At 34.8% G+C, this 18,433-nt stretch overlaps 1 protein-coding gene across 4 annotated transcripts in view; it reads left to right on the top strand.

The window, feature by feature from the left end:
* The window catches only part of MAN2A1 (mannosidase alpha class 2A member 1), a 120,564-nt gene that overhangs the window by 61,372 nt on the left and 40,759 nt on the right, over positions 1 to 18,433 (top strand). For all 4 annotated transcript variants that reach the window (XM_086628758.1, XM_086628759.1, XM_086628760.1 and 1 more), the window contains one exon: positions 16,502 to 16,667. In XM_086628758.1, coding sequence (XP_086484884.1) covers positions 16,502 to 16,667 — 166 coding nt within the window. The remainder of the gene's footprint in view (positions 1 to 16,501; positions 16,668 to 18,433) is intronic.

Below are 18,433 nucleotides of genomic sequence, written 5' to 3'. Positions count from 1 at the left end.
GTTCATGTTCCAAAGACTGTGTAATCAGAATTATGTGAGATAGAATAAAGAGGAAAAAAACATGAGGAGGAAAAGGAGGAGAAAAATTACAAGGGAATGTTGATATTGCTGCCTGAAACCCTGTTTCTGTAATGACTTTGTGTTTGGAAACACTTTGAAAGCAATGCTTAGGTGCACACTACTTCATTTTTCCTTTTCTGTATGTTGAATTATTTTCTTTTATAAAAATGAGCTTAGTCTTTCTAGGCTTCTAACGTTTATCTCTGGTTGTAGTCTGAATCTTCACTAACATTGTTATTGTGAAAAGTGGTATGTAAGCTGAGACAGTAACTTTTGCTTGAATCTAGTATGTGAATATTATGACCGTGCATCTGAGTTTTCTAGGTAACCAGTAAAGATGTGAAACCCTAATATCAGTAGAATCTTAAACTCAACTTGATAGATATATCGTTAAGGGTTATTCAGCTTAAACTTCAGAGTTTGAAGCTTCTAAGGCAGACTGGTTTTTCATTTCGAATTTTGAGGCATCAGCAGATTTAAAATACTGATTCTCATCAAAACTTTATTATTTGGTTATCCTGTATTCATAACAGTCTTTATTGTTCGTGTCTGTAGCATGAAATCTCTGGATTTCTGTCTGTTAATGTGTTCTAATATACTAATATGTGGGATAGAAATTAAGTCAATGTAACTAGCAAGATGTTACTTTTCTTAAATTAACTGAATATTTAACTTTTTGTAGTTTTGCATTTCCATGTCAAGATTTTTAAAAATAGCTGTATTGTAAATTGATTATTGTCATAAATATTTGGTTCATATCACCTATAAATTTAGAGGAACACTACTGATGGGAAGCTCATAAGATAATGTTTTTTTAATCTAATTAATTACTCATTGATTTTCTTGTTTTTTTTCTTATTTTACTGAATTGATACTGTCAATTTCAAATCTAACCTACTTTTCAACAGGAAAGTAGTTGATAGCATACTTTTGCCTCTCTCATCCAGCCTTCCTTTTTGATGTTTTTTAGTTAAGTGTTCTCTTCACTGCTTGTGAAAGTTGTAGTCTGTAGTGAAAACTGATCGAACAGATGATACAGAAGAGCTAGTACAACTTGAATACACAGGAAAAAAAGAAGAGGAAACAAATCTTGCCTTTCAGTGGTCATTATTCTAGTATGAAGTAGCTCCAGATTGTTGTGTAATTGAGAAATATCTTTGAAACTGCTTCTAAGTAGGTAGCACTTTTAGTATATTTGGCATCATTTTCCCCCCCTTATATATCTCTTCTCTGTAGTGCTCTGTTGCCATCTTTTTATGAATCTGTAGTTTTACTAAAAAATAATGTGTTAATTTCAGTGAAATAGGTTTGTAGAGTATTTTAATTCTTACTGTGACTCTGTCACCTTAGAATAGCTAAGTGGTCTTATGATCAGGCTTTTGAGTACCGAAGTTGTGGTGTATTTATTCACTTACACTAAACCCCTTTTAACTGATAAATAAAGTTGTGTGCTTTTTTAAAAATCGTTACTTCCAGCTGAAAAACAAAGCTTTCATAAGATAATATCAAACTAGATAGGGAACTACTTTTGTCTTGTTCTGAAATTAACAATTATTACAGAGCATCTTGGAGACAAAGCCCACAAGCGTGCTGATAAATTAGATACTGCATCGTACTTCTGTGAGAGCCTTGTCCTTTGATGTAAACATTGCTCCATGGGAAATAGTCTGCCAGAGGTCATACTTCCCAAATGGCAAAAGGCTTGCACTCACTGGACTTGGGAGAGGGATGTGAGTTTGAACCTCTTGCTGTGCAGTTTAAGCTGTCAACTGTTGATGAAGGGTGTGTAGACAGTGTGAGTGGCAAGATTTCCTAGCTATTTCTATCTACAGTGTTTCCTGGAGACAGGATTGTAGGGGAATGTGATACATGTCCAGATAGCTGATTTGGCTGCCTGTATCAACTTGGATTTTGTAGTAGTATTGTTTGGCACAACATAGAGTGAGACCTGAGTTAGAAACCTAACAGTATCAATCATGCTTTCCCCCCCCCCCCCCTCCTTCACTTCTGAACCTTCATGTACCTGTGTACCTGGCTGGGGAGTTTCAGTGCTGAGCTTCATTGTACTCTACAGGCATCTGAACTGAAGATACTATGATATTGAAAGATTTTAAGAACTCATTACTTCAGGGTTATTTTTAGTGTTAAACCAATGATAATTTGCCCACAAACTGCTTTTGTCAGCTAATCGCAGAGGAATGGTATGATATCCTTCTTATCAGTCTAGTTATATAGCGTAGGAGATTACACTATAATCAGTGATTTCTTTAAAGATCTGTCAAAGTAACAAGCAGTTTACTGACATCCACCTTATAAAAGTAAGTTTCATTTTTCCAAATAGAGGGTACAAAATCATCTGGGCTATTATCCTTACGTCAGTGTCTATGAGCAGGTTTTGACGTCAGGTTGTAATTAACAGTGTTTTGGCTTAAGTTTTATGTTCATCCTGTTAGATCCAAAATTTGTGATTTTTTTTGAGAAAGAAAATTCTGATTTACTTCTAAGATTTTGCAAGTTTTCAAAACCTTTTCAAAAGTCCACTTGGCAAGTGTACCTACTGCTTTCTCAGCACAGCACTATAATGTAGAAATTAAAGCCATGTTAAGTTTAATGTGTGATGAAGAATAATGTACAAAGATCAAAAATTATTGGCAGAGCATTGAGTACATTACTGTATTTGATTGGAAGATGACAGCAAGGGTAACTTGCCTGAGAAAGAATCTTTGGTGTGATATGCCAAAATGGGAAGCTGTCCTGATGATGTGAAGCAATTGATTAAAGCTTCACACCAAAGGAACTGTATCTTCTGAGCTTAAAAGGTGACTGGATAGGGGTAATGTTTTAATATTCTCATTTGGCAGCTTTAACTGTGATGGAGGGGTTTTTGTTGGTGGTTTTTTTGGTTTTTTTTTTAACCTGTGTTGCCCATGTCAGTGCAATCAATCTAAACAGTTGTCCTACGTAGCTACATGGAGAGGATGCTCTGACAGCATTTGACATTTTAATAATATACATTTTATTTACTTTTTATCCTTGCATGAGTTCTGAGGCATATATATTTCTAGTTATGTACTGAAACAGTTTAAAACAAAAGATAGTTGACACAAAGATATTGTCAATTGTCAATGAGGGTAAAAATGTTTAAAGAAAACAAGAAATAATACAGTAACATTTAAAATGAGGCCAAAAATATTTCTGGCAGTTTATATGTTGTTAATAAGCACACTTTTTCCTCAGGGGAGAAAAAAATGAGAAAACAAAACTAAACCACCAGTTTTAGTTTTTTGTTGGATGAAATAGTGATAGCAATATGCACAACCTTCTTTTGTTTTTGTTAAAGTGAAATCTCCATATCAATAACTTTGGGAGGTGGACAGGATGAATGGTTATTCAAGTAAGCCTTAAGACTTTTCTGTTGGGAAAAAACACTTAATTAAGCGCTTGCATTCTCAGCACACTAGTGCAAGTAGCTCAAAAATTAGAAAACAATTTGAAGTTATATGTGAAGAGCTGCACTTGTAGTTTCCAATACCCTGGCTGCTTAGGCTGAATACAGCCTAATGTTTTTTTAAAAATTACTTTGGAGTCTTAATCTCAGTGTTCAGCTGCCTGATCAATTTACTAGATTTCAGGTGACCTGTAACTGCCATGAACATGTTCTGCTTGAAATAAACTCAAGCACATTTTGACTAAATCAAATGGATATTTAAAAAGCATTCTCCCTCTTGATTTTTCATGATGGAAGAGCTGTTGCAAGGCAATGAAACGCTTGGCAGACACTAGGTAACTCAGGTGTCTGAATCCTGAAACATGAGTTAATGCAAACTTGAAATAAATATTTCGCTAAAAACCATCCTGGCAAAAGTGGTGACCTCAAAATGAACAAAACCAAAAGCAGGGTTTGTTCATTCTGCATTATATATGGAAGTTAACTGTGCAGCCACCTTTATGATGAAAACCAGCAAACGCTGCATTAACAATGTCTAATGGGAGAGGAAGTGAGTGGCATGGAAGAGTTCATAGCACCTTGATCTCTTAATTCCTACTGTTTCTGTAAGGTCACAGCAGTTTTTCAGAGATTTCAATTTTTACTGTATGACTTTTCTACTTGTGTTAATTACACTACATGCAGGCTTATCTCAGAACGGACTCCCTGCACTGGCAGTTGACATTTCACTAAAGGTTTATCTGAGAGTTCTGAAAACAAAGCAGCAAAGAAGCTAAGGAATTAATGTCCTTTTTGATATAAGGGATAGCTCTTTAAAACTGCACTGTGGTTCATTTATTGAGTTATTATACATTGCTTTGATTTGCAATTAATTGCACTCCAAAGCTTTCTGTGGAACTGACTTTTTTTTTTCAAAACTCAGTTTTGACTGTCATGCCTCCAAATTCAAGTTGTTCTAAAAGTTGTTACATTTCAGACTTTTTATCGTTACTTTTTCAGTGCTTAAAAATTCTCATAAATCAAAATATTTTCAGTTTTTGGTCCATCTTATTGTTGATAAACCAATGGCAATGTTTTAAATATTTTTTTACTGTTTTTGAAGTTGCAGTTGCAAAATTAAACCAGTAAATAATTTGATACAATTTGCAGCGTTTGTAGAATCTTTGCAGTTTCTTAAAACTGCACAAATTTAGGAATTTTGAATAATGCACAGAGTTTCAACAGTTTTTGTTGGGGCTTGCAGTACCAGTGCAATCAGATTGTGAAGGCATTTGATGCTTCAGTTCTTTAAAAAAATTATAACATTAAAGTGAAAAATCCCACACTTAGTTGTTTCAAGAAATTTCTGGGTTCCTCTGAAAATACTGTTTGTAATGAAAGTATCATATGAAATGCAGAAAGAATAGATTAGCTAAATGTACTTTGAGAGGAGGAAAAAAGCCTGAGTTTGTTTTTCAAAAAAACAAAAAGTGATCAATATGGAGGAATATGCTAGTAAAGAACTGAATACAACTGAAAGAATCTACATTGTATGTGTGTACTTGTTGAAGCAGTTTGGAAGTAGAAGATATACATATTCGGTATATCAGTATATTTCTGTATTATTTCTTTTTTTTCCAGGCACTGGCCCCTTCAGCTTTTTACTGGAGTTGCTTTGAGGCAATACCGTAGTTAGTCCAAGGCTCTCAAGGCACAGACTGAAGTGATATGGCATACTTAAAGTCTTTCTGCTCTTCTGAACCAGATTTTTTTTCCCTTCTAAATGCAGATTTATAAAGCCTGCACCACAAGAGGAACAAGGAAAGGATTTTAGTGAAGGTACTTCCTGATCCTGAAAAAGTCAGGGGGCTTCAAGCCCATCTTGGACTTCAGAACACCTCCCAACTTTGTGGTAAAAGAAAAATTTAAAATAGTGCCTTTGGACTTAATCCTTTTATCCTTAATTGGAGAGTAGTTATGTGCTCCAGATTAGGATATGTGTGCCACTACAATCCATCCAAATCATAGGAAGTATGTGTATCTGGCATATGTCGTAGGTACATAACATTTTAAAAGTCTTGTCTTAGGTTGATGTTGGTTTTTTGTGTTCTCGGAATTTATAGTTCTTGCTGTGCTGTTGTCTGTGTTTATCGTGAATGCTGTTTTCTTGAGGGTGTTCCATGGTTTGTTCTTGAGAAAGCCACGCAAAGGTCCTGTTTCCTGTGAGAGTAGAGGGATGAAATATGTGCCTAATTCTCTGCCTTTTGCATGAGCAATCGATATTATATATATCTGTAGAGTTGTAAAAAGAGAATTGATGGGAATGTGTATGTGTGAGTTCTCACCTTTAGTAAGGAATCCAAAGTGACTTTGGGTTTGTCATTAGGAAAGGCATTCCTGGAGTGATTTGGAATTCTGAAATGTCAAACTGAAGATAACGGAACTATTTTTTTTAAGCACAGTGTCACTGGTTTTATTTATTTGTATCTTAATTAGAACTGTCAGCTATTACTGCTTTTAGAAAGAATGTGTAATTTTAATATTACAGCTCTAATTCTAAACTATGCTTTTAACATCCTCTTCAAATGCTGTTAAAATCATAGTGTAATTTTGTGTTAGTTGAAATTCTACTGAATTCTTGTTAATTTACTTATTTATTGATAGTATCTCTTTTTTATTTCTGGATGTCACCAGTTTGATTTTATAATGAAAAGCTGATCTGTGGATAGTAGATTCTGTCTCCACCTTTGTTTTTGTACCTTATGAAAGCAACACAAATTTATGTTGTGTACTTCTAGTTTCAAGTTTAGATTACGTTCCTGCTTATCCTTCTGCAGGACTTTTTCATAAACTGGAAAAGATGTCAATTTCAGAAGAGGCTAAAATCTTAGTATATGTTCATATATTATAATATTTGATTATATATATATGCAAGATTAATATTCCACTTTATAATAAACAGAATAACTGGAGTATAAGAGTTGCTGCTTAGGTATAAATTTTTAATTTTTTTTGTTACATCTGTGACAGTATTGATAGTCTCAAATTAGGATTCTGAAATTTACAAGAAGCTTAGCTGGATGTGATGCAGACCATATTGACTTTGTTTATCTTACCTGGTTAGGTAAGCTGAAAAATCTTCTTAGACTTTATCCAGTCAATGCAAAACCCCTTGGGAAGGTATTGGAATCTTCTTTTGGGAAGAACTTTCTTATCTCTGACTGTATAGAAGAGAACTGTTTGCCTAAATTGCATTATTATTAAACCACCTGTGTTCCCACTGCCCCACATGTCATGTTTACATCTGACAGAATATCTGAGACTGCAGTATTTTAATCATAAAGTTTTCCTCACAAAGGCCTTTTCTCTGTAGTTAAATGTCTAGGATCGTATAGTTATGAACACCAATGGTTTCAGCATCTACTGTGTCTCAGCGGACGTGTACATTAAAGCTGTAGCAATTATTGAAACTAGGTGTTGTAAAATAATTAGGTATGATGCAGCTTAAAGCATGCTTTCACTGTGGTTTCTTTTGGTGCTCAAAGCCGAACTTGGTATAGCTTTTTGTGATAGTTCATTCTCTTAATGTGCAGACTAAACTAAAAAAAAAAAACCCAACCTAACCCAAACAGGAATATTGAAGTAAGTCTAATCCCCTTTCTTTAAAACTGGAAAGCAAAAAAGCATACGTGGCATCATGTTTTAATTCTACACTTTAATTTAATTTCTATGTTGTAAATGCATTTTTACCAGTGCTACCTTCACTCACTTAATAGACAGTCTTGCTGGTTGCCTAGTTATTACTTAAATGTTGATTGATAAATGTTGTGTATCAATATTATATATTATTCAACTTATATCCTTCGGTATATCTGAGCAGGGTGGAATTTTTTGTGCAAAATGAGGCCAAAAGTAAGCAAGAAACTCTTTAATTCAGATCATAAAATCACAAATAGTTTTCTATTTGTATCAATCATGCTAATAGAATAGAATGTAAATAGTTTATAAAATTTGAACTTGTACTGGGAACAAACACTCTGTTTAGGATTCAAATTTAAAACTCCCTTAGTAAACTGAGTCCGATATTTAATAATCAAAGAATGAAATTAAACAGGCAAGTGGAAGTATCACACACGATATGGAAAAATAGTGTGGAGACTAATCAGGTAGACATTAGCAAAGCAGAAAAAGACTAGGCATTACAGAAGATCACATTGAGAGAGTTACTTGTGTGGTGTCAGAGCAATTTTGCTTTTGCATTATTTAAATAGAAATTCTCTGTGTAAAATACAGCTGAAATAGTGTGCTATACTCACAGTGATGAAGGCTTCATCAAAAATATGGTATGTAGTTTTAGAAAACATACTTTGAGATTAGACTTCGAGAAGGCTTATAAGGAAAACAGGAGTACCAAGTTGAAGAAAGTGACCAAAGAGTTGTTGAAAGAGTATCATCTGGTTTGAAAAGGCTGATAATGAGAAACAGAAATCTATAAATACACACAGATTTGTGACAAGGAGAATCAGTTGTATTATACTTGCAGTGGAAAAACGAAGTAGTAATTGAAAGAAATGTTGTTTAATGTAAAGTAATTAAAAATTTAATTGTAAATAGCAATATGAGTGTTTGAGTGGCAGAACATTATAAAGAGTTTTGGTTGTTTTCAAGAATAGCGATTGCAGCATTTGTCAAAGATTGTCCTACTGAATTCTCATTCTGGTTAAGAGGTCAAACTACGGCAACATTTTAGTCCACTGTTTTTTTTATTCATGTCTAGATCTGCCTTGTCTCTTGAATTTAGTTTTGAGAGTCATAGCAAAACAGTGTATTTTGCAGTAGTAAGCCTACCTGCCATAAGGTTATAGGCTAGTCTGTTTTGTACATAATGTCTTTCATGTGACCAACTGGAATAAACAAAAAAAGTTCAAGGCATAGTTCAAGGCATACAAGACTTTCTAGTTACTTGAAAAGTTTCCTGGTGTTTGTATGAGAACCAGTTGCTCTGAGACAACAAGTCTACTTATAACTGCTGTCCCTGATGCACAAGCACAGCAATTTATGCTCAGTTTGTCATAAAGGCAAAATGAGTTTCCTGTTTGGGATAAAAAGGGATTTTCTCCTCTGACAAATGTTATTTTGGCACTTGGCAGATCTGCTATAAAAGGAAGAGTGTTTCCGTATTGCTTTTGATGAAATTGCTGTTTGAGTGCTGAGAATTTTAATAGCTTTACACATTAAATGTTTTCAGAGTAATACATTTATTTGATTTAAATTTTTTATTTTTTTACTATGAGTAGGTAGGTTTTTGATGAGGTGAGAAGTGTTGAGAAGAGTAATAACTATTTACATTAGTAGCAACAGATGAGCTCTCTATAGGAGTATAAAGGTCAAGATATTTCCTAATACTGGAAAATTCTGGATTTTCCCTATGCCTCCCTCCAAATATACATAGCATATACAGTATGTGTATGTGTTCAGTTATATTTATAAAAGAAATATCCTAAATCCCTAACATCATATTTCTGTAAATTAATTGGTACACATGGAAGTGTATTTTCCTTTCTGGGGAAAAAAAAAAAAAAATCTCTGACACAGAATTATTCCATCTTATGAGTTATTACTGATTTTGCTTCCTTTCTGAACATGAGCTAGGAATAAAATTATTTTTGGATTATTGGACAAGCGTCCATGTATATCTCTTCAAAAATACATTAAATAATTCCTCAGGGGCTTACAGATATTTTAACTCAAATGACAAATTGATTTCTACATTCTTTGTTTCCTTATTTTTTGGTACAGTTTGCCACAACCAAAAGAAAGTTGTGAGACAATTGTGATTGATATTTGTTCAAGATACACAGAGGCTTAGAGTTCAATGTTTTGAATAACACTTATTAGAAAAAGTATAATTTGGATGAAATCAGGAGAACTTTTTACATTTCAGAAATAAATATTCATCTGGCAGAGGAGGAAATGAGAATGGCTTTAAAAAAATACCTGCAGAGTCAAATTTTCTTTAAAACAAGCATGAATCAGACTTCAATACGTTCAGAAATTGGATTGGTCACGTGATTTTTGTGCATGAAATTTTGAATGACTTTGTCCAAAATGTTCTCTGTCACCTAATTTTCTTGCTAAATAAATTTTGAATATGACTGAAAGATGTCTTGACATGCTGTGAAACATATAGTTCCTAAAGCTCAATTTAGTAACTAACAGAAGAGTTGTAGAAGGAAGCATTCATCTACTGTAAAGGAGTGTGTCACAATCATGAGCCTGCAGTTGACTTTTGATTAACCTTGTTCCTGAAGGAATATTAAGAACATAACTTGTAAGTTTTGTAGAACTAGAGGAGCAGCATGACCAGATGATTTCAGATGATATCTTGAATCCATTTTTTTTTTTTTTAAAGTTGATTGGCAGACACTTCAGGTTGTATATAGGGCATTTATATGGCATTTATTTTCAGAACAATCATTTTGTGAACTCTTTCCAGCTGTAGTAATTCATAGCAGAAATGCATGCAAACCTGTCCAGATACAGAAAAAAAATGGCTGAGGGGGACCTGTTCTTAAAATCTCACTTTAATCATACGTTTGACTAAGGAGGCCTTGACTCTTATGTGAGAGACCATAAGAGCTTTGAACAAAACTGAGTAACCTGATACAACTTTTTGTTTACCTAGTGTTTTGAGTAAATATTCAGCAGTTGTTTTTAAGAAAAAGGAATTGTTATGGTTATGGCCTACCTAAAGCAAGGGGAGAGCTTTTTAAATAACATGAGAGTATATTTTTTGTTTTATTCTGTATTAAAAAATTGAGGAAAATAAATGTCTATTAGATGTTTGTTTGGACTTCAGTGCAAGATTCGTGGAAGTCTTTTCATCAGAGGAGGTTGTACATGTTTGCAATGTACAGATAAATATCTGTTTTAAATAGTTGGTCTTGGTTCTCTTTTTTCCATTTACCACTATACCCAAAGACATGAACCATTCTCGGCCTATGTAATGTCAATTCATGGAATTTTTTAAGATTCTAGCTTTCTCTTTTTTTTTTTTTAAGCTTCCAACATCTGTCAGAAGTCACGTAATTCAGATATTTTTTAGTTTATGGTGGTTTTGGCAGCTACCATGGCAAGCCATGCTTTATCCAGTTTAAATACTGATCTTCAGGTCATTTCGACCTCATACATACCAGTGTTTACTGATTAAACAATGTTACTATCTACTGACTCATCTCTCATCTTTCAAAGTAATTTTTTCTTGCATACTTTCAGATATGGAACAGTTTTGATTCTCTCCTGGCCACCCTTTGATATCTGAGTCTCTTTATTGTTTTATCGTCCCACTGAGGTGACTTCCTTTAGAGAATTTCAGTTTTGTTTAGAATTATAAAATCTTAGGCCGTCAAAGTCCATCAACTGCCAAAATCTCAGAATACCTTTCTAGCTGCATTCTGGTTTCTAATCCGCCAATTCTTCTGGTGATTTTTAGCAGATGTAAAGTTACTTCAATTTCTTTTCTTTAGGACTTAAAGCATTTTAATATGTATTCATGATTTTTCCCTCCTTTTCACTTCCCTCCTACCACTTTGATGTTTCAGGAGAACTTGCATTTGTTCTATTTTGTTCTTCAGTAGAAGACTGTTGATATGTTATATCCCCACCATAAGAGAGACGTAGATTTGTTGGAGCATGTTCAGAGGAGGGCCACAAAGATGATCCAGGGGCTGGAGCACCTCTGTTACGAGGACAGGTTGCGGGAGCTGGGATTGTTCAGCCTTGAGAAGACTTTGGGAGGACCGAATAGCTGCCTTCCAATACCTGAAGGGAACCTACGGGAAGGCTGGGGAGGGACTTTTTACAAGAGTGCCCACTGACAGGACACGGGGAAATGAGTTTAAGTTGAAGGAGAACAGATTTAGATTAGATCTTAGGAAGAAATTCTTCAGTACGAGGGTGGTAAGGCTTTGGAATAAATTGCCCAGAGAAGTTGTGGATGCCCCCTCCCTGGAGGTGTTCAAGGCCAGGTTGGACGGAGCCTTGAGTACCCTGATCTAGTTAAGAGGCGTCCCTGCCCATTACAGGGAGGTTGGATTAGATGATCTCTAGGTCCCTTCCAGCCTATGCCGTTCTATGATTCTATGATATACTATATCATTGGGCTTTGTGGCTTGTATCTTTTCTCAGTTTTAGGTGTACTTGTAGGAGTTTTACCACTTTCACCGCTTAGCCGCTATAATAGAAAAGGGAAAGAAACTAACCAGCTTTGAAGGTGCTGTTCAAGTAACTTTGTGTTGAAATTGTGCATATGTGCCCCAAGAACTGGTTCTGCAGTTACAATGGGAAATGCTCTAATCTATCTACAAACATTTGTTGGAGGGATTCTATTAAAATTGATCAATCTGAGCTAGAGTGTCTCAAGAAATTAGTTCTCCAAACTTGACTAAAGGTCCTCCACTGAGCAATGAAAGCTGTTGTCCTAAGCTGTCATGAGTCCAACTGTCTTGAAGAGGACTGTCTTGAAGAGGTGATCTTCTGAATAATCCTTTGTCACCGATAATCCTCTGACATTTACTAGTAGTGAGTTCTATTTTCTCATATTAGTTGAGTGCATTGCTTTGAATGAACTTGAAAGAACATGGTAATTGTACTGCAGGTATTATCAGTAAATGTGTGTATGTATCAATATATATGTATGCCCATATGTTTAAACACATCAGTGAAACAAAAAGAACAGTGGTCTTAAATATTGTAACTTTTCAGGTTAAGAAATCAAATTTGTAGTAGTGTTCTTCTAGGAGACTGAGATTAAAGCTGGTAGAGATCTGAAGCAGTTTATTTCACGTTTTGCCTGTGAATATAGCTAGACTAGTTTACATGTTTTCTTGGTAATTCAATGAAGTATTTAAAATAAGAGTGGAGGGTTTGGTTTTTTTCAGCTCTGACTAAAAATGTTTCACAGCAAGTTAAATCCTTACTACAGGGAAGACTAGACAAAATAATCTCTGATGCTTGAATTTATGCATTTAATAGAAGGTTTATTAATGGCATATGGTAGATTATATAGAAAAAGTGATCATGCTGGTATGATTAAAAGATACTCATTCTGGGTTTTAGACACCCAGACAAGTATGGGGTAAAAAAATTCAAGGTACATATTTCCAAAAATGTCTGAAAGGCAGGTGGCAGGATTTACTTTTCTGAAATTGCAAATACTTGCACATCAGAGATGCATTCAATTTAGGATTAAGAACCTGCACCTGTTTCTCATTTTTTGAGGGGCTGAGAGCCATTTACTCCTGCTCCCAGTGCACAGATGGAATACCTAGTCTCTGTGTGAGTAAATTGGCTGTGGTTTTATCGATAGAAAATTATAGGATTTCCTTTTGTTTCAATACTGTTTATATTAAAATAGTTTCAGAATTCTTTGATTTCTTGAATAAATGAAAGAAATAATGGCTGACACTTGATTATGTTCCTGAAGTAAAATATTTTGGGTAAATTTTTCATCTGAATTTTACTAGCAGGCATTAAAACCCCTCTCCCTTTATTTGAACGAAAGATATGAGCTTTTGCAGTTTTCTTGGAGCTATTGCCAAAGACCAGTGATCTGAATAATGAAAGGAAAATAATTGCTTGCTGCTTCTGAAAGACAGTAATGTTCATGTTTTTTCCTTAAAATCTGGAATAGGAAACCTTTAAATATTGTCAAGTTGCTTCTCTGTGTAACGCAGCCACGATACATTGAGGAGTTGTGCTCTACATTTGTGGATGACATTCTTTGTAATAAAACACCTTAAGTGAAGTGTAGCTCTTTTGTTTCCTATAGAATTTAAAATATTCTTAATGGGATGTTATTTAAGGATGGGAGTTGAATGGTGCTACAGAAGTAATGTGATTTAATTCATTAGTCAGTTCTTTTGTATATGGACAAGAACTATATCTTACTGAGTATAAATACTTCCATCTTGCTGAAATAACATTTGGAAACAAAATACTAAATCTAGACAAAATTGCTGCATTGTAACTGCTGAAAATCTGCCCTGTCATTACTATCTTCATCTAACTGCCTTATTACTCTACATACACATAGTGCACTTACAGTACCTTGATTCACGAAAGTATAAAACATATGTAACTTGATAAAACAAGAGTTTGTTTTGTCTGAATATAAAAAAAATGTAGTCTGGTGAAATATAATGATAATATGTCAGTTCCTAAGGTCTTTTGTTATGGATAGATTTGTCATGTGACTAATTAAAGTTGTGAAACATGTTTATATCAATGGAAAGGTAAACAAAGTTTCTGAAAATATTTTTACATCAGTACGTTCTTTAGTTGGCAGATGATTTAAATTTAATGAGGATGAGCATTACTAGAAATGAATTGTATGCATAAGAGAGCATTTTGCTTGCAGGCATAAAATTGAGGAATTCCACTGTATAGAAAGAATAAATAAAGATTTTTGTAATGTTCCGTTGATGGATGAGAATGATGATTTATTCTGAGCTTTGGTGTTGGATCGTCTCTTAGATCTGTATTGTTTCTGACACAGTTCTTGCACTCTTCTTTCATGGTATATGAGGAGTTCTTAAAGTATTTCCAACTTTTTAAGGGGTCTAGACTGAGAGCAGCGTTGGTTTAGCATGGTTTTGATTGTACAACTGTTATTCAAAATTATCTTAACATTTAAATTTAAATCTTATCCAAAAAGAAGACATCTTCAGTTAAGCAGAAGTTCAAAAGGATCTACTGAACTCTAGGGAAGACTCTCACAAAGTCTTGTACAAGTTCTTAAAGACTCCAAAAGCTGACTAAGAATATGGTTAACTATTGTGTTGTCTAGCAATCTAGGAGTCTTCAACACAAAACAAGGCAAAAAAGGGCATCCCAAAGCACTTTTGGTTGTGCTAGAAGGCAATTGACTACAGGTAGATGCAAAAATATGCAAGGAAAATAGATGTTTTGCACAGAAGTCATGATTTAACAATACTTCAGCACAGGAATCTTCTTCTCAGGAATTAAAAAGAAAGTAATTTCTATGGGAAGCTCATTCTATGTATGGCAGATAATCCAAAGGTTCTTGATACAAAAAGCTAATATAGCCTCTGGTTTTAGTTTATTTAACTAATGAGAAGTTGGAGTTGACCTTTCCTACTGATTGTGAGGTTATAGGGTGGCAGTAAAGGGCTATGAAACAACCTAAGTTTGATGCATAAAAAAAGGAGCAGCCAATGAAAAGATAAGGGAAAATTAGTAGCCTGGTTAGTGTTCGTAAGGATTCCGAGTATCTGAGAGCAAAACTGCATTTGTTAAAACTAGAGTAATGTTGAAAAAAAATCAAAGGGTAAGATGGAACTAGAATAGGGAAGATTTTTTCAGTAGTATGGAGAAGGAAGAATTTTCCTTGTGTGTCTATATTGCATTCATAGTTTAGTGGTGGATTAATTTAGTGTCTCCGACTTTGCACTGGAATTATGTAGAAGTCCTCTTTAGCAGAATAAGAAGGAGTTAAATTTGTACTTCCTTATTAACTCTAAGCAGTTTGCTGTCACCTTTCAGTCCTGAAATTTTGCTATTTCCTTACTTCCAAAATGTCATCTCAGCAGTTTTGTCCACTGCCAGCCAGACTTTACGGTGCCAGGGAGACCTCACTGTTGTGTGTAGAGGAGGGCTACCCTTCGTCCCTTTAGAGCTAATGTTGGAAAACAGAAAAGATTAAAGAGTTTAGCTATGTAAGTAACTTGTTAGCAGGACCGTAGTTGTACAGTAGTGCCAGGCTAGTGAATAATGGAGCACAGAGCATCTAAATGTAAGGATAAGGAACCTGGAAGACTTATAGTCAGAATACAAGATTATGGAAAGAGGTTCAAGCTACAGGTAGCATTTAAGTTAAAGACTTGAGTGACAGGATGAGATTTTTAGTTTGGGTGGAAGGAGATGATTCTAGATGAAGCTGTTTGATCTGTGAAGGTGGTAATTGAATTTGAAGGTTAAGACGTGAAAGAAAACCACTGAAAACCTTGAGGAACCTGCATGGAAAACAGAGCAGAGAATGAGGACAATCTACGTAGAAGAAATACTGAAAGAGTGATTTGATAAAGCAAGAAGTGCATATCCTGGAAACTGATGAAAGATAAGATTTCATGAAGAAGTAAACTGTGTTTAACAGTGGAAAGGGTCAAGGAGGTTGAATACAGAATACCGGTTCTGCCGTGTATTTAAGAAGTTATTAAAAATTTGGCAAGAATGCTTTTCGTTGTTGAAGAGAGTTTTTTAAACAATGAAATGGACAGAGGGAAACTTCAGGGAGCAGTTGTAAATAGTGCTTCCTTTGAGCTCGGCTATAAAAAGACAAGAAGTACAGTAATAGTCCTACAGAGGCATGAGGCACTAATGTTCTAGTATCGTTTTATTTTTCTATACCTTAGGATATACGCACCTGCAATAAAAAAAATATATAGGCTAATAAAGTTGCTCTATTCAGTTTTAGGGCTAATTCTTTTGATTAGTAACATAATCTGTGTTTGAATGGAAGAACAGGCATAAGATTACATAAAAATTAGTTGTTCCCTATGTACCTAATAAAAAGATTTTAATGGGTACACAGACAGTTACCATAGGGATTTTTGGTAAATTGTAACTTAAATAAGTTAAGAATTTAAGTTCACCCTTAAAAATACATTTTAAATGCCCCTAAATATCTTGATTGTGCTTGCAGCTGTTAATAGTGATTCTTTAGTAGCTGGATGGGCAATCGGTGTATTTTTATTGTAAGGTATTTTCAAAATTCCTTGGAAAAATAATAGCTTTAAGAAAATAAGATTTGCCAAGAGTTGATGTTAAATATCCATTGTTTCCTGGTTATGTTTTGCATATTTATTTGTTGTGGTATGTACTTGTTGTTCTAACACTGTTTTAATGCTCTGTATGTAAAATTCATGTGCAGTAATACAAAACCTGAAGGAGGAAGCTTGGTTGCCAAAAGGTAATTTGACAAATATGTTTTTGCAGGTACCTTTTGATATATAATCCTACAGAACAAGAGCGATTTGCAGTGGTTTCAGTCAATGTGAATTCACCCAGAGTTAAATTATTATCTCCTTCGGGAAAACCTGTTACTGTCCAGATTAGTGCTGTTTGGGATGGAGCAACTACAATATCACATGAAGCATATCAGGTATGCTACTTTAAGTAAAAAACATTTTTTTTTTTTGACAGATTTGTAGCTTCACAGTTGAAGAAAATGAAGAGCATACTTCAAATATTGGCAGTTCTGTCTTCTGCAGATAATGCCATTAATTCAGTCATTTTAAACAAAAAACGAAACATATATATTTAGCATTAATGTTTCTTAAACTGGTAAGTTTTTAAACTTTTGTGATGTGGTGTATTACATTTAAAGGGCCAGTTTCAGCTGCGTGAACAGAAAATACTGAATGTGTATCTTTTCTCCCAGCTTTCTAAAGCTGCTTTTTCCTTCAAGTGGTAGTATAGACACACAGTCTGTATGTGCTCAAGCACTCCAACTGCAAGGTTTTGTAAGTGCAGTGGCTTAAGCACTTAGATACTGTGTTTTGGTTTGGTTTGGTTTTTTTTGTCTTCTAGATATAGAGGCAGGATAATACTCTCCGTAAGTCTGCCCAAGCTAAACAGATGACTTAGGAGTCCACCTCTTGTTTTTGGTTTAAGTTTCTGAGAATTTTAGAATGATACATCATTATAGAAGATTGTCGTCAATGGTCATTCATCAGAAACTATTTTGTTAAATCGTTAGCGATGTAACAGTACTATATTACTGTAATAGTACTGTATTAATTTCAGGCTTACATTCTTAGTCTGATTCCTTTTGACTCCTTTTGGGAGTCAAGCTGAACTTGTTTCAGAATAATATTCCTGTGAAGATAATTTAATAAGTGTGTTTTAGTGGTCCTCCAAAGGGATAGTTATTAATAATTGTGGGTTAACCCTGGGAAGTAGCTCAGCCCCACCTAGCTGCTTGCTCACTGCCCACAGTGGGATGGGGGAGAGAGTTGGAAAGGTAACAGTGAGAAAACTTATGAGTTGAGATAAAGATGGTCTAATAAGTAAAGCAAAAGCTGTGCATGTGGGCAAAGCAAAATAGGACTTCATTCACCCCTTCCCATCGGCAGGCAGCTTGGGAAGACAAACTTGGGAAGACAAACGCTATCACTCCAAACGTGTCCCCCTCGTTCCTTCTTCTTCCCCTCAATTTATGTGCTGAGTGTGATGTCATATGACATGGAATATCCCTCTGGTCAGTCGGAGTCAGCTGTCCCAGCTGTGTCCCCTCTCAGCTTCTTGTGCTCCCCCAGCCTGCTCGGGAGGAGCAGGGGAGCGTGTGAAGCAGAAAACTCCCTGATGCTGCATAAGCAGTGCTCAGCCGTAGCTTAAAACATCCTTGTATTGTTAACATTGTTACTATCAAAACATAGCACTATATGAGCTGCAGTGAAGAAATTTAACTCTATCTCAGCCAAAACCAATACAAGAATTAACAATTAATTAATTGCCTGAAGAGGAAAAAGAAATTAAATGATGTATCTGTACCTCAAATTCTAAGCAAGTGGCTTTGGAGATCTACCTTGTATATTACTCTCCTGTACAGATCACTTTGTAGCTCCTAAATAACCAGAGACTAAAAATGAAATAATTGCCTTATTTTGCTAATTAAATTTGTGGATTTCTAAATGCACTTTGAGTGACAAGTAAGGTCTGTGCATACTTGATACACTACACACACATCTTTAGTGCAGAGCAAATATGCTCAGAACTGCACATCAGAGCCAGCATTCTTTTTTAACTAGATTCAAAATCATTATTGCATTAATATAACAGTGATCTTGATGCTAAGCAGATTAGCAACGCAGACATTTTTTTTTGCTGATTCTTCTTAACATGTTTCAGCTATTAATTTTGGAACGT

This window comes from Tauraco erythrolophus, chromosome Z (assembly GCF_009769465.1).
Source record: "Tauraco erythrolophus isolate bTauEry1 chromosome Z, bTauEry1.pri, whole genome shotgun sequence".
Taxonomy (NCBI): Eukaryota; Metazoa; Chordata; class Aves; order Musophagiformes; family Musophagidae; genus Tauraco; species Tauraco erythrolophus.
Note: the sequence above shows the minus strand (reverse complement) of the source record. Positions and strands in the feature narration are given on the sequence as shown.